The 14508-nt window shown below is 48.8% G+C and overlaps 1 protein-coding gene across 1 annotated transcript in view; it reads left to right on the top strand.

Moving 5' to 3' along the window:
- The window catches only part of LOC119444339 (3 beta-hydroxysteroid dehydrogenase type 7-like), a 127425-nt gene extending 118084 nt beyond the window's left edge, over positions 1 to 9341 (top strand). Inside the window, 1 exon segment of the mRNA XM_049663291.1 lies at positions 8665 to 9341. Coding sequence (XP_049519248.1) covers positions 8665 to 9084 — 420 coding nt within the window. The 3' untranslated portion in view covers positions 9085 to 9341.
- The last annotated feature ends 5167 nt before the right edge of the window (positions 9342 to 14508 follow it).

Raw genomic sequence — 14508 nt, 5'->3', positions numbered from 1 at the left:
AAGGTCTTGACGTATTCTTGCTGCGGTGAGAGAGTCACTGTGGAGAGAAAGAGGCGCTCTTTTATTTGTTTACAATAGTACAAAGAAGTACGACACATACAAACACATTTGATATTTCCATATACCAATGTGTACATCACTGCTGTGTGTTATTGCAGCGCGTAGGGTCGTGTTATTGTGCGAATTTTAACAGCGGAGCCGTTTAAGCCGGCCGTAATGTATGCCGCCTGCCACTGCGTTGTCTAGCAACCACCTCGCGGAGCGTCGCGTGCTATGCTCGGGAGAAAGAAAGCGAAAATGAGAGCGAGAGAGAGAGAAACAAATTGTAGGAGTACCAATGAGGCAACTTCTCCGTTTCCCCGCATTAGCGCCGAACGCTCGCGGTGTCCGTGACTGCAGCAGGCGCCTCTGGCGGCGGCTCGGCCGAGCTCCCACCAGCTGCGCGCTACTGCGCATGCGCCGTGACGTCATCCCGGCTTTTCGTCTGCTGCGCGCTGCCCGTACACTGTGCATAGCTTTCGGCCAGCTTCCCCTACGTGTGCTCGGACTGATATATACCTCACAAATATCGAAAGGCTTCGGTGATTGTTCTTGTCAGAAAAATAAGCAATACATATGCAGAAATCGAAAAAAAGAGTGGTAGTTCACAAAGTCAAAGTTGAAAGAATTGATGAGAGGTCAGACCCACAAACTAAGAATGTCAACATTAAAATACAATGCATTTTGCTGCAAGTGAAATGTACAACAAAGCTTATGTTGTATCACATACCTACAAAAAGGTTCTTCGCGAGGGCTCCGGAATAATTTTAACCCCCGGTGGTCAAAATTATTACGGAGCACTCCAGTACGGCGTGCCTCATAATCAGAACTGGTTTTGGCACGTAAAACCACAGAAAGAAGAAGGCGTTCCCTGATTACACGGACCATGAGGAAATGCTTCGTATAACTTAGCATCACTTGGCACTGCTTCGTGTAACTTAGCACTATTTCGTATAGTCAGGACAAGCTAGGAACCGATCAGCTCCGCTGTGTCTTTAGCCTTACGCCACTAGTGCAAGCTACCCCGATGTTTTTCCTTTCCTTTCCTTTTTTTGTTTGTTTCTTCTATCATCTTTATTCCCTTTACCCCTTTCCCCAGCACAGGGTAGCCAGCCGGTACTTACGCCGACTAACCTCCTTGTCTTTCTTTCCCTTTCTTTCTCTCTCTCTCTTCCCTGTGAGGTAAGGGGAGAGAGAGGAACGGGGTAGGCATTGAATATCATGCATTATTAAGAGGTCTGCTTACCTATGACCCTATCAACAGGTTTATATGAACGTTTATTATTTGAGTACGCTGTACACCGGTGCGCGCGCTGCCAATATTTGTTGATAAAGTATTCAGCGCTATATATCTGAACTATATATCTGAAATTGAAAACTCAACTGAATATATTATAAGCCGCATGGTAGGCATGAAACATGCGTACTACAAGAAAATCACAGTGGAGGGGGAGAGAATGAGAGATGGTTTAGGCAAAAAAATATTAACTTTAAGAAAGCGCAACCATACACAAAGGAAAAGATTCATACAAAGCACAAGAAACAAGAGAGCTCGGACTGAACGCATGAATTGTAAAAACAAAACAAACAAACAATACAAAAGAAAGAAAACACTATTCACTGTTATGTACACAAGCAAGTGGAAAATATTGCCTATAATCATCGTTCTTCTTCTTTCTGGGGTTTTACGTGCCAAAACCAGTTCTGATTATGAGGCACGCCGTAGTGGAGGGCTCCGGATTAATTTTGACCACCTGGGGTCTTTAACGTGCACTACAACGCAAGCACACGGGCGTTTTTGCATTTCGCCTCCATCGAAATGCGGCCGCCGGGGCCGGGATCCTATAATCATCGTTCTCATTTGGGTTCGTTTAAAGATAGAATTCAAATTTCAGTTCGATTTTTCTTCACAACAAACCTAACCCTTCTCGGTAACCATTTCATTTTCTGTAGGTAATAATAATAATAATAATAATAATAATAATAATAATAATAATAATAATAATAATAATAATAATAATATATATAACTACCAGATTTCGGTTCATTTAAAACAGAATTTTGATGCAATTCTGATGAAAATTTCACCGTCGCGAGTTTCACCGTTGTTTTGCCGCCAAGCTACGCTTACCCCCATTTTATCGACAGGGGAAGGGCTGTTGATTTTTGTTATATATACTCCTAAACTCGCGGACAACATTTCTTGGCAATGAAGGGAAGGCTACGGGGGCGGACCTTCTGCACATGTACTCCTACGCGAAGTAGTCGGGTTTGGCGAGCGTTTCGTTTTTAGTTCTGATTTGTCAACCTTCCCTAGCTCCTGTGCTTGTTTAAAGGCAGCCAGATATAATTCAGTAAGGATTTATAATAGCGAATCAATGATGTTAGACTTTTCAGTTGTTTCGACCACAGGTAAATAAATTAACTTATGAAGAACATTTTAGCACAATAAATAGTCATGTCCACAATTACATGACGCGTGCCACAGCCTGTATGTTTCGTTCAGTAAGGATATGTCAGTTTTGTAAGAGATGCAGCTGATATACTCACGCTATTTGAAATAGCGGCATGAAGTTACAATGAGCTGATGACGAAATGAAGATTTTATCAGTAGAGTAATTTCCAGAAGCTCCAATGCACATTCTTTTTTCTTGACATCTCCAGTCAGCAACAGAAAATGTTTTTACGAGGGACAAACGAGAACATGAATATGCACTATAGCGCAAAGTTCGACAAGATAAGAAATAGCGACAAAAATGAGAGCACGAAGAGAGCTGTCGTAACAATCAGAAAAAAAAAGTTTAGTTTGTAAACACCCTTTGCCAAATAGAACACATATAAGAGAAGCAAAACACTGAGGGTATTTCTTCTGACTTCCACTACCTTCGGAGCTTGTGCTCGAGTCTGAGCCAAGCTCGATTATGAGGATCTGAGTATTGTCAATTTCGCCATACCTGTCCCATGATTCGTTTTCGAATTTTTCCAAATGTTCACAGTTCAGCATCCAGTTTTCCTCAGTTATTAAGTCCATTCCTGCATGCAAAAGTTTTTCTATGTGGTCAAGCCGAAATGCTGCGTTATTCGCGGACAGCATACCCTTTCCCTTGGCTCCAAACTAGCTCTATTGGATTGAATTCACAGTGATAAGGCGGCAACCTTAAAATATCATGACCAGCAGCTTCGGCGAGAGTGTCAGTTTTGTACACAATATATTTGTGCTTATGCTCATTCCCAATCTCAAGCAGCTCCGCCTTTAGTTTTTCAGTATAAAACGAAATGTTCTTGCTTTTAAACTGCGACCGAATATCACCGTTTCCAGTGGTTGTAGATGGCACCTTTTCAAGCTGAACGCTATGATAACTGGCATAGTCCATGACGATAACGCTTGCAGATTCAACGTTCGCAATAATTGTTCAATTCAGTTGTTCTTCTCGAGACGGTGACTATCCCTCGCTGAATTGTAATCACCAACACCCTTCGTTACACGAAAGACGAGGTGCGCTCCATTTACGAAGCCCTTCTCGCTGCCTGTGTGGAGCACAATGAGGTGACTACCCTTGCCAGATGGAGCTCGAAGACTCGTCGTTGTTCCTTGCCGCAAAGCGTCTTGTCATGTCACAACATTGGTGTGTTCCCACAACTTTTATTTTGTGTGTCCTGCAGTTACCCAGATCTCACCTAAGAAGCACACTGTCCTGCAATGAAAATGGTATGCACACTTGGTATTATTCTTTATTCTGTAGCGTAGAGGTTAGCGAAAGTCTCCCGATCCACAAAACTTGGCAGCGTCGTAAGACAAAAAGCGCACACAATTCAAAGCAGTAACAAGCTTTTCAGCGTTGAGCTGAAGGTGCCTTGTAGCGCTTGAGACGGTCGTTTGGTGAACATGCCTTTTTTTGCTTCCGCGTTTCCCGCATGATACGCAGGTACCTTCTGCGCCACACGACAATTCCCTGCCTTTCCAAGAGCGCAGAGTTCCGTTTCCTCTTCCGGAAAGCGATTCCAACTGTCGTTTAGTAGTCGGTGCACAGTCTTTTCACTCACACCGGGCATATGCATGTCCAGGCCACTTGACACATCCGTAGCGACTTTCCCCGACGTAGGCAGCTCGTTACGCACGAAACATTGATGCACCTTGCGTCTCAGGCACCAAGCGTGAAACTGGCATAAGGGTGCATTCTTGCCCTTCCACTTTTCTCAGTGCTTCTTCCCCGCTTGAAGTCAGGTCTTCTCTACTGTGGAGACAGCAGCGGACCTCGAAGGGCCTCTGGGTTTATTCTACTCGCGGAACGCACACTCACGCCGGTCAGCTGGCTCACTCTTTTATACACGGCGACTGGTAGTGAGCTCCGGGAGGCGCGCGTGGCTGCAGTATAAACGTTGCATACAATTTGCTTCGACTGTTTAGACAGCCATTTGTTGGTGAAGTTCGTCACAAGCTTGTGTGTCGAGTCGACGGAAAAGCCAGAAGATGACGAACGCTCACCTGAAGACGGATACGCCATTTTGCCATTGAGGTGCACGTAAAAGGTGCGTCGGTCTCATACGTGCAAGCACGCGAAATGACAAAGTATAAAGCAAAAAAAATATAATAAATCCGCGAATCTTGCACTATGCTTTCCAAGCCTGGAGAAACAGCGGAGCTGGTGATCACCTAGCTTCTACCAGTTCCGCTAGGCTCGAACAAGTTTTGCTAGGCTCCGGATGATACTCCGGATGATATTCCGGCCGAGCACGCAATCGCCTCATTTGTTCTCGGCTGGCGGCAGGACGAGCTAGCACCTGAGCGACTTCTTCGGGAGCCTTGTACTGTACTTCTTCGGCCGTCCCATGTTACATTTAGTTAGTGCGAAGTCTACGAGAGTTGTGTGTGTCGACGTCGCGGCGACATGATCTTTTTAATCAGTGTGACGTCATGGCCAAGCTTCACAAAATGTTGTCATGACTAAGCAAAGCAAGAATTGCGGCGCTAAGCAATGACATGGCTGGGCGAAGCTGGCTAAGTAATTTCTAGGCGACCGCATTGACGGAGCGGGTCTGCTGGAACGCGGTGTCGGTGTTGCAAGCTGTGCTATGCTACGCGCAGTGACGTGCCGCATGCGGTGGCGGCGGAGGAGCGTTGCCGCAGCTAGAAGAAGCGAGGCGCAGCTGTGGCTAGCAACCACCTTCCTGGTCGAAGCATCAGCCAGATGGCAGAAAAGACGGAGTTTGGGGCTTGGTGTGACGCGTCACTTTCGGGTATTTGCAGGGCATGCAAGTGCGAGCCGGGTTACGCACGTGTGAGTTCATGTGAGGCCAGACGTAGCGTTCCGCACTGAGACGCTGCGTAGCTTGGACACCAAGGTGGCAGACGTTCAAAGAGGGAAGAGCACTTCGATAGGCCACGGGTATGAAAGGCCGAGGAAAGTTCGCTGATGTGTCACACCAAAGTGGTCTTGATACACACTGATGAAGTAACAGCTGCAGACGGGGAGAACGAGAGCTATTACGCCGCATTTGCAACTCAGCATCGTCCGTCACGATGCGCCGTCACGAAGCATTTCTAGCTATAATTATACTGCTTGCGTAGGCGAACTGGTGGCAGATATCAAGGAGAGTGCGTCAGCAGATTCATTGCCTGCACCTTTAGTGGGGCGCAGTCCAAAAGGCATCCGCACCTATTCTATAACAGGCCAAACGGAGTTGTGATGGTCGGTGAGTATGGTGGTAGTAAATTCAGAGACGTAGGCCAAGTGACGAAGCTCCCGAGCAATGTGCCTCAAGGAGTTGGTTAGAAACACGTAGGAAAGAGGCTTGTCGACCGTGAAAACATCACACTTTTGACTTTTGAAGAAGTTCCGGAAGTATTGTATGGTGCTGTAGATGGCGAGAAGCTTGTAGCCGGAAATGCTGTCGCATGTCTCATCAGGTTGAAGCTTTCGAGAGAAAGATGCAAGAGTGCACCACACGAAGTCAATTAATTCCTGAAGTACAGCGTCGATGGCCACGTTTGAAGCACTCACTATTATGCGAGTCGAAACATCAGATCTGGGATGACTGAGAAGCACCGCGTCTGCGAAGGCAGGCTTTACCGCTGTGAAGGCGGCCGTGGCTTCCGGAGTCCGGAGAATTGTCGCAGAATGGCTGCTTGTTTTGCGAAAAAAGGTCGGTGAGTGGTTGTAGGATCTCCGACAGTTAGGCATCAAACGCCTAGCGTAATTTACGTGTCCCAAGAACTCTTGCAAATTGCGATGTGTTTTTGGCTGTGGAAAATGTTTCATTCTCTGAATGAGATGAGAGAGATGGGTTCCCAATGAAGCGGTGTGATGACCTGACAACTCCAGTTTCGAATCTACGAACACACATTTCTGGCCATTCACGACGAGTTCATAATGCTGCAGGGATTGGAATAATGCATGTAGGTGGCACTTGTGGCCCACTGAAATAGCACTCGCGAGAAGAATGTCATCGATGTAGGCGAGTACTGCTTGGAGGCCACGTGTCACCTCTGCAATGAACGGCTAGAAAATTTTAGCCGCGTTACGGGAGTCCAGAAGGCATCCGCACGCACTCAAGCAGGCCAAACGGAGTTGTGGTGGCCGTCTTAGGAATGTCTGCGGGCTCCACTAGCATTCTTTAACAAGGTACACTTTACTAAACATAGTGCAGCCACCCAGGTTAGACGGAAAATCCTGGATGTCAGTTAGTGTGTAGCTGCCCTGGACGCTCTGAGCGTTGAGGGTGCCGTAGTCCCCGCACAGGCGCTACTCTCCCGGGGTCTTCTTATGTACTAAATGCAGTGTCGAGGCGCAAGACATGGATGATGGGTGCATTATACCTAGATGTAGCTTGTAATCAAACTCTCACTTGGCTATGCCCAATTGTTCACCAAATAGGCGGCGAACAGGCAGCGGCAGGTGAACCACATGTAACGATGTGATGGGTCACAGCATCCTTATGCAGCTCGGTAAGATTGCGGTGCTTTGTGAGATCCGGGAGCTCGGCGAGCAGGTTCTTGAATGGAGAACTCGAAATGATCGTGCGAATGCCAGCAGGCGCCAGGGGTTACACTGTCGATAATGTGATGACGTCGCATGCTAACGTCCAAGTTGTATGACAGGAAGTCGGAACCTATGGTGGGATCAAAAACGTCGTCTGTTATGCACACCCACCCAAACGTGTGACGCAGACCCAGGTGAATGCTCGATGAACGGAGGCCGTACTTGGCGATCGATGAAGAGTTAGGGGCCCGTAGCGTTCGTTATGTTGATTTGGATGGGTGATCTGCATTGGTAGGTGATAGCACGCATAATTCTGCTCCCGTGTCCACAAGGATCTTCGTCGCGGCGATTCGGTCTATATCCACGCAGAGAACGCCAGATTGAGAAGTGAGGTACAGGCTGCCGTCACGAATACCATTGTCCATTTCGCGACCAGCTGCAAGGCGAAGTGCATTGCGGTAATGTATACTAAATGCACCAAAGCAGCTATCTATGCAATGCCATGCCTGAGTTTGCTGTAAGTATTCGCAGGGCACATTATTATAAAAACTAAAAATTGCGAAAACAGGCACCTCAGCTTTGGTTTCTCTACGGTATCTCCTATGCCACAAAAGGGGATCGCCATTCTGAAATGAACCAATAATGTGTTGTAGTGGGCTATTTGGTTCTGTGACACGGCGGAACACTGCGCTACGACTCCGGACTAAGACGTCATGAACCAAGAGTAAAGATTCAAGTGAAGCGTAAACTGCCTACTGACAGCGACAGAATAAACCATAAATACTGAGTCTAAGGAAGCAGCGCGTAGTGACAAGGCCTTTCCTATCTACGGCGAGTTCTTATGCTTGTGTATATATTTCTTTATTCAGCAGTTAGATTTCGTTATTGCCTATCGCTACGGACGGTGCACTGACACATGGTGCCATTTGATCGCGATCCAATGTAGTGCAGTTCAATGATTTCTCGGTGTATTGGTTTGTTGTGCATAGCAGTGATGGTGGCCCTTTCAGGTTATGGCTCGCACGCGCATCGCGAGCAGTGTGCATACATGTTACCACATGTGTATGACGTTTTGCAGGCGTAGTTGCCTTATGCCAGCCATTATTTCAAACGCCACCTAGTTCGTCTGACATATACGACTGCCCACAAGAGAAAGGGATGGTGTAGACCGCCTTTCTAGAGAGTAGGTCTTAGGCGCCTGTTCCGGCGTTGAGTGTTGGCGTCCCACGGCGTAACCGAGAGAACGAGCACACTGAAGGATGAAAGAGCGAAAGCGGAGCGCCACGGGGGATGAAAAACGGCGATAGCGAAGAGAGCTCGAGGATGAAAACGGAGGAGGAGAGTATGGCGAAAGAGTGAGCAAAAAAAAAGCGTAGTGCCGTGCAAGACGGGCTTATTGGCGACGGCTGCTATGCGTTGGCGCCACAGTAGCGGAATCGTCGGTGATTTTTTTGCAATCTTTTTATTAGCACTTGTTATTGACGCCGCGCTCCATGTGTGTCTAGTGTGTCAGTTCATCGCGTCCTTCGCCCTTTGTCGTAGGGAAGCGTTGCACCATGAAAAAAAATCTGATGCTCCAAGAGACACATTGCGTTCTTGCTAAAAAGAATCGCTGAAACTTCACCAGAAATCTTTTCTTACGCAGTGTATGTACGCGGGCAACGCCGCCTCCTTGCTGGTTCAAGGCATCAAAACCCTGGCCGCTCCTGCATCCGATGACGTCTCCGGAAAGTTATTGTATGCTGCGGATGAGACGACTCACGACATATCGCTGGTGCTCGGGCCCATCACCGAAAGTTGTGGCGTGCGCATGTTTCCTTTCAGTGTGCCCTCGTGGCTCGTCCTCATAATTTCCTGCCTCTTCTGGGGTCTTGCATTACTTCTTAGTCCACTGTTACAGGTTAACTCAGAGGTGGTGCCAAGTCCTATGGAAATTGTATTCATTAGGCACTGTCCCACATACGACGAAAACGAAGCCGCCAAGAAACTGCGCTGGAAGCCAAAGTACAGCGTCCAGCAGGCGGTCACCACGTCTATAGACTATTACAGAAAGGTGAAGCTGTGAATGTAAGCAGGACAGTGTCTGACACCTTTGGCTCCTTACAGCTCCTCGCTGAACACTACCTGCATCCGTTTGGCTGCGGCCTTTTGAGACCTTTTTGTGAAGAACAGTACGTCTATAAGCCCAGCTTTTTTTACCGCGGGCTGCCATGCTGAGAAGTAAGATCGAAAAGGAAACAGACGGTGTAAAAGATGTGTCCCAAACCACTAATTCTGCGCCCAACTCTCCGGTACGCCACTGCTGTATGCTGCACGCTAATAAAAACATACCCGTCGTGGTGGCTTAACGGCTATTGTTTTGCGCTGCCAGGGACGAGGTCGCGGGATCCAATCCCGGCCGCGGCGGCCTTCTTTTGAAGGGGGCGAAATGCAAAAACGGCCGTATCCCGTGCAATTGGGACGTGTTAAAGATCTCCAGGGGGTCAAAATTATTCCGGAGTCCACTGCTACGGCCTGCCTCATAATCAAAATCGTTGTTTTGACACGTAATTACTCAAAATTTATTATTTGAAAAAGAAGTTCATTAACAGTGTGGATGCTATATATTAAACATCAGACTTCATCTCGTGACCAACTCCTATCAACGTCACACTGGCAACTCCACCTTAAAGATCATTGTCTTGGAATACCCTTCAAAATGGGTTGGATGCTTTTCCATCGTTGTTTTCCTCTACAGATTGCCCAAACTTCCAAAGGCATCAGGGCAAACATCTGTTTCAATCTACTGTCTTATATATCACAGGAGATTAACTACAGCGCTAAAATTAGACTATCCCAAAATTCCGGCATATCATACTATCAACCAATAAAATAAAATATCGAACGAAGATGTTACAGTGGCACACAGTACTTTCCCTGCTGCCCTTGAAGTACCCCAAAACCACCTCCGCATCGAGTTCAGAATGCCGTCACGATCAACGATGCCAAACGCTGCAGCGCTACGCGCCGCGGGGGCACCACAAAATACAAAAATATACTCCATTTCCCGCTAAAGGGAACCATCTGTGGATTCGAAGCAGCCGGGAGATGGTTAGCTTGAGCGGGAGATGGTTTCGCGGCAGCGGCGCTGCACAGGAGAGAGAATGAGGCTCGCGCGCTCCGTCATTTTCATACCGTGGAACTACCGTAGCGCCCGCAGCGGAGTATGCAGCTGTCGCACCACCTGTCGAGCGCGCCGCTCCGGATTCCTAGAAGAGAGAAAGGGGGAAGCGTAGGAGTGGAGAGAGAGGGGGAGGGGACGCCCATGTGCTGTGGGGGTGTGGGACGCGGGACAACAGACAGCCGCCGGCAAGAAATGCTTCGTATTTAAAAACAATGCTGTGCTCCTCTCCGAGCCTTTCCGGTATCCCCAGCGGTTGTCGTGCTGTCACCAGGGTGCATCTGGTCATGTCAACGGGGGCGACGATGTCGATTAATCGATCAAGAACCTTCGACTTCCGGTTAGTCTGCAAGCAGGTACGCGCGCTGCCTGCTCTTCCTCGTCGGGTTGTTCACTTGTGCGCGCTTGTGAATCGGTGATTACGGCCCCCACGCAAATGCCAAGTCGGTCACGTTCCAACACAGTCGTGCTTAGCGGTCTGATTAGCTGCGTGAACAAAGTCCGAGAGTGTTGGCTTTTCTAGATGTGCGCGCAACAAAGGGTCCATAGCAGTACGCTACGCATGAGCACGGACCGGCACGGCCGCGACAGGGGGTAGCCGAAAGCGCTGAGTCGCGGATAAGGCCCGTCCACGTTAATGGCAGGGCAACTCGCCGCACGCCGTTTGCCATTCACGGGCCGCCGTTCGACCGCGGTTTTGCTCGCGAACGGTGAGCTCTAGATTTCCTTGCCGTGGAGAGGATGAGACCGGGACCCATTTGTGCGGCAGCCTCACTGCCGCTGATCGCTCGACGGCGCCGATATCGTCGCTAGGCCATCTCCGGATCACTTCAAAGCTAAAGCGGACGGCGCTTCAGAATGAATCGCCGACGCTCACAAGCTGCAATGTTTTGTTAACGTTGTTGTCCCTTTTCGCAATAATTGCACACAAGGAAAAAAACACGCTGATATTAACGGCGCCATCGGCTGCGACGCAAACACCTGCAGCTGAGCCGGTCGTCTGCCGTCGGTAGCCGTGCATTGCCGCTGAGCCAAGTATCGGAGCTCTCGTTGATGTTTAACGTTTGACTGTGGACATCGTTTTTCATGAAATGCACAATTAATGCATTACTTTATCTAGCGGAAATTATTTTGTTTTGAGCAGAACCTGCAGCCGATGTTTTCGTCGCCGGTGGAGGAGGCGCGCAGCATCGCGGTCGTTGATTGGCCCGTCGATCGTGCTGCGTTTAGAACAGGAACATGAAGATAACATAGATATATTAAATGTCGCCGTAACTAGGTCAATTTTAGAGGCCGCAATTGACGTTGGACGTAGAGCACCTACACAACAACGAGTAAGCTCTTCAAAGTAACAATAACTAATAAAAAAACGACTGAGCAGGAAAGTGTGTCATGCTTAAGAGATGAGATAGAATTAGCTCAACTGTCAAAGCTCATAAAGAAGAACAAACTTAGTGGTAGTCAAAATCATTCGATCGGGAGGATTCAGGAAGCAGTAAAAAATGGGAAGAGCAATGAATTAAGGAAAACGAAACTTAGCATAGCAAAGTACAATATTTATTCAATGAAAGATAAGCACAGTAGTGTCAACAATATTGATGGCGTCGGAAACTCGAGGAGGAGGAGGAAACAACTTTATTTTGTTAATTTGCTTAGTGAGGGGTGGTTCCAGGTGATGCCTTACAGCCACCTCCTCAGCTCTTTTGATGGCCCGAAGTTGAACCTCCAGGTTCGGGTTCATGAGTATCGCTTCCCACGCTTCAGGCGAGGGAGCGGCCAGGAGATCTGGTGGGGCGGGGGATCTTCTCTGCAGTCCCAAACAATATGATTTAAGGAGGCTATGGACCCACATAATGAGCAGTGTGGGTCTGTCAAGTCAGGGTGAAAGTGTGCGTATATTTGTGGGCTGGGAAAGGAGTGCGTTTGGAGTCGGCGCCAGGTGACTTCTTGTCCCTTAGTGAGCTTGGGATTAGGTGGGGGTTTTGTCCGTCTTGCGAGGCGGTAGTATTGGGCAATTTCGTGGTATGTGGTCAGTGGCTCGCTGACCAGGTCCCCTGGGTCAGAGACGGGACCCACCGCTCGGCTGACGAATCCTCGAGCTCACTGGTGGGCCGCCTCGTTCTCCGGGTTCCCTGCGTGAGCCGGGACCCATATCAATTCAATTGGGGGTGGGTTCTTCTTCACTATGTTGTTTAGGGGAGAGTAGGGGATGCAGTAGTCGTAGTGTGGCTGGGGCCACGATTCCATGTGAAAAGTTGCATATGGCGGTCTTTGAGTCGCTGATTATAGTTCTAAATCCGGCTTCTGCAGCGAGGGCAATGGCCGCCTCTTCTGCCTCCGCCGAGTTGAGGGCACGCACAGAACAGGCCGATCGTATTAGTGTTGCTCGGGGAGTAAATTGGTTGTTATTGTTGTTCATTATCTTGGGGATGCTAATTACGCTAATTTCGTACGTGTTATGTGGCAAGGAATATTGAGCAGCGTCAACGTATGCTGCTTCGGAGTTGGACCCGTCGGTTTTGTGCAGGGCTTGAGCTCTCGCTTTTCGTCTGCCGTCATGATGACCTTCCAGCATGTTCTTTGGCAGTGGCTTGATGATGAACCTCTTTCTGATGTTGGGGGGAACGGTGGCAGGATCGTTGTGCGTTGGAGACACTCTGTGCCCGATGCGGTCCAGGATCCAACGGCCTGTCTTGCTTCCCTGTAGTCGGTGAAAGTGCGCCATGCGGTGTGCTTCTAGAAGTTCTTCCACGGTATTGTGCAACCCCAGGCTTAGGAGGTGCTCGGTAGGGGTGGTACGGATGAGCCCCAGCGCAGATTTGTACACTTTGCGAATCAGGTGGTCCAGTTTTGCTTTTTCAGTTTGGAGTAGATGTAGTAGGGAGGGAGGGGAGCCGAGGTTTAGCTGCGGCACCAAATGCGTATCTTGTGACTGGGCGCAAGGGGAACTGGCGACTCCATCTCCCACGCGAATGCGGGAAAGCGGAAAGGCAGCGGGGGAAGCAGGGGGTCCAGGTTCTTCTCTGCCAGCAACTGCGTCTTGTACTTTCCGCGGCGGCGGGCTGTCGCGCGCACCTATCTTGAAAGCGATCTCCACACGGGTGTTACCTTTGTATGCGCTGTGCTTTCGCCGCTCAGTTTCCGTTGAAGTGATAGACCACACGAACCTTCGCTCGCTGCGGCCACCACGCTTGCTCAAACAAGCGTTTTGACAGCAGTTGTCTAAGGTCATCGAGTGTGACCTATTCATGTTTGCTTGTGAGCGCTGACATCATGCTTGTTAATTCAATTAGTAAGCGAATGTGTCCAAGTTTATGCAGCCGATAAAACTACTATCCTTACTACTAACCTTACTCCTCTACTAGTAAATTTGCGATCGCAATTGATGATTCGCCTTTCGGGCGATACTGCGACTTTTTTCAGACTGACCTCGATGACGTGTGTGTATCTAAACTCACATTCTCTCACCGGTTGTGAAGGCGACGGATTTGTGCTGACGATTGTACCGCGTTGCATTCTTGTCTTGCTGGTGGCGGATGCACACACGTGCAAGCTGTCTGGCTTCTTCAGCACGTTGAGTAAATTCTTCACATCTGCATGGATGTGGCCACACTCATTCAGCAGCATTGCATCCAACGTTGTCGGGCCTTCGCGACCGTATACCAGACTGAAGGGCGCCATACGAGTCGTTTCCTTTCGAGCAGTGTTATATGAGCTTACATAAGGCAAAATCTCGTCCCAGCTCTTGTTCCACGTCTATGTACATGCAAAACAGGTCTGTTAGTGTCTGGTTCAAACTCACTGTTCATTCACCTGACGATGATAGGCTGTCATTTTCAGGTGGGCGTGCCGCTGAGTTTGAGAACTGCGTCTAGAAGTTCGACTGCGAGCGCGGTTTCCCGGTCAGTAAATACTACGGCTAGGGCTCCATGCCTAGGACGACGTTTTCGATGAGTAATCAAGCTGCTTCGTCTGCTGCGCCCCAATGGGTAGCTTTAGTCTCCTCATATTGAGCTACGTAATAGGTCGCGACAATAATCCACCGGTTCCCCTAGTAGAGTTTGCGAATGGTTCAAGAAAATGTATACCAATTCAGGCGAACGGCGTTGCGAATGGCGTTCCCGGCACCTCAACAATCCGGATGTAGATCAACTGGCCTGTTGGGTGGCACACTGCGTCCTTGGTAGTCAGGACAAGTGCGTACGGGATGCTTAGCAGCGGCTAGGAGCTTTGGCCAATAGTACTTGGGTTTCAGTCGGTACAATGTTTCTGTGTATCCTAGATGACCTGAAGTGACCTATCATGTCGGATTTTCATTGCGAGGCGAAG

Source organism: Dermacentor silvarum, chromosome 3 (genome assembly GCF_013339745.2).
Source record: "Dermacentor silvarum isolate Dsil-2018 chromosome 3, BIME_Dsil_1.4, whole genome shotgun sequence".
NCBI lineage: Eukaryota > Metazoa > Arthropoda > Arachnida > Ixodida > Ixodidae > Dermacentor > Dermacentor silvarum.
The sequence above is the reverse complement of the archived record's forward strand: the minus strand, read 5'-3'. Positions and strand labels throughout refer to the sequence as shown.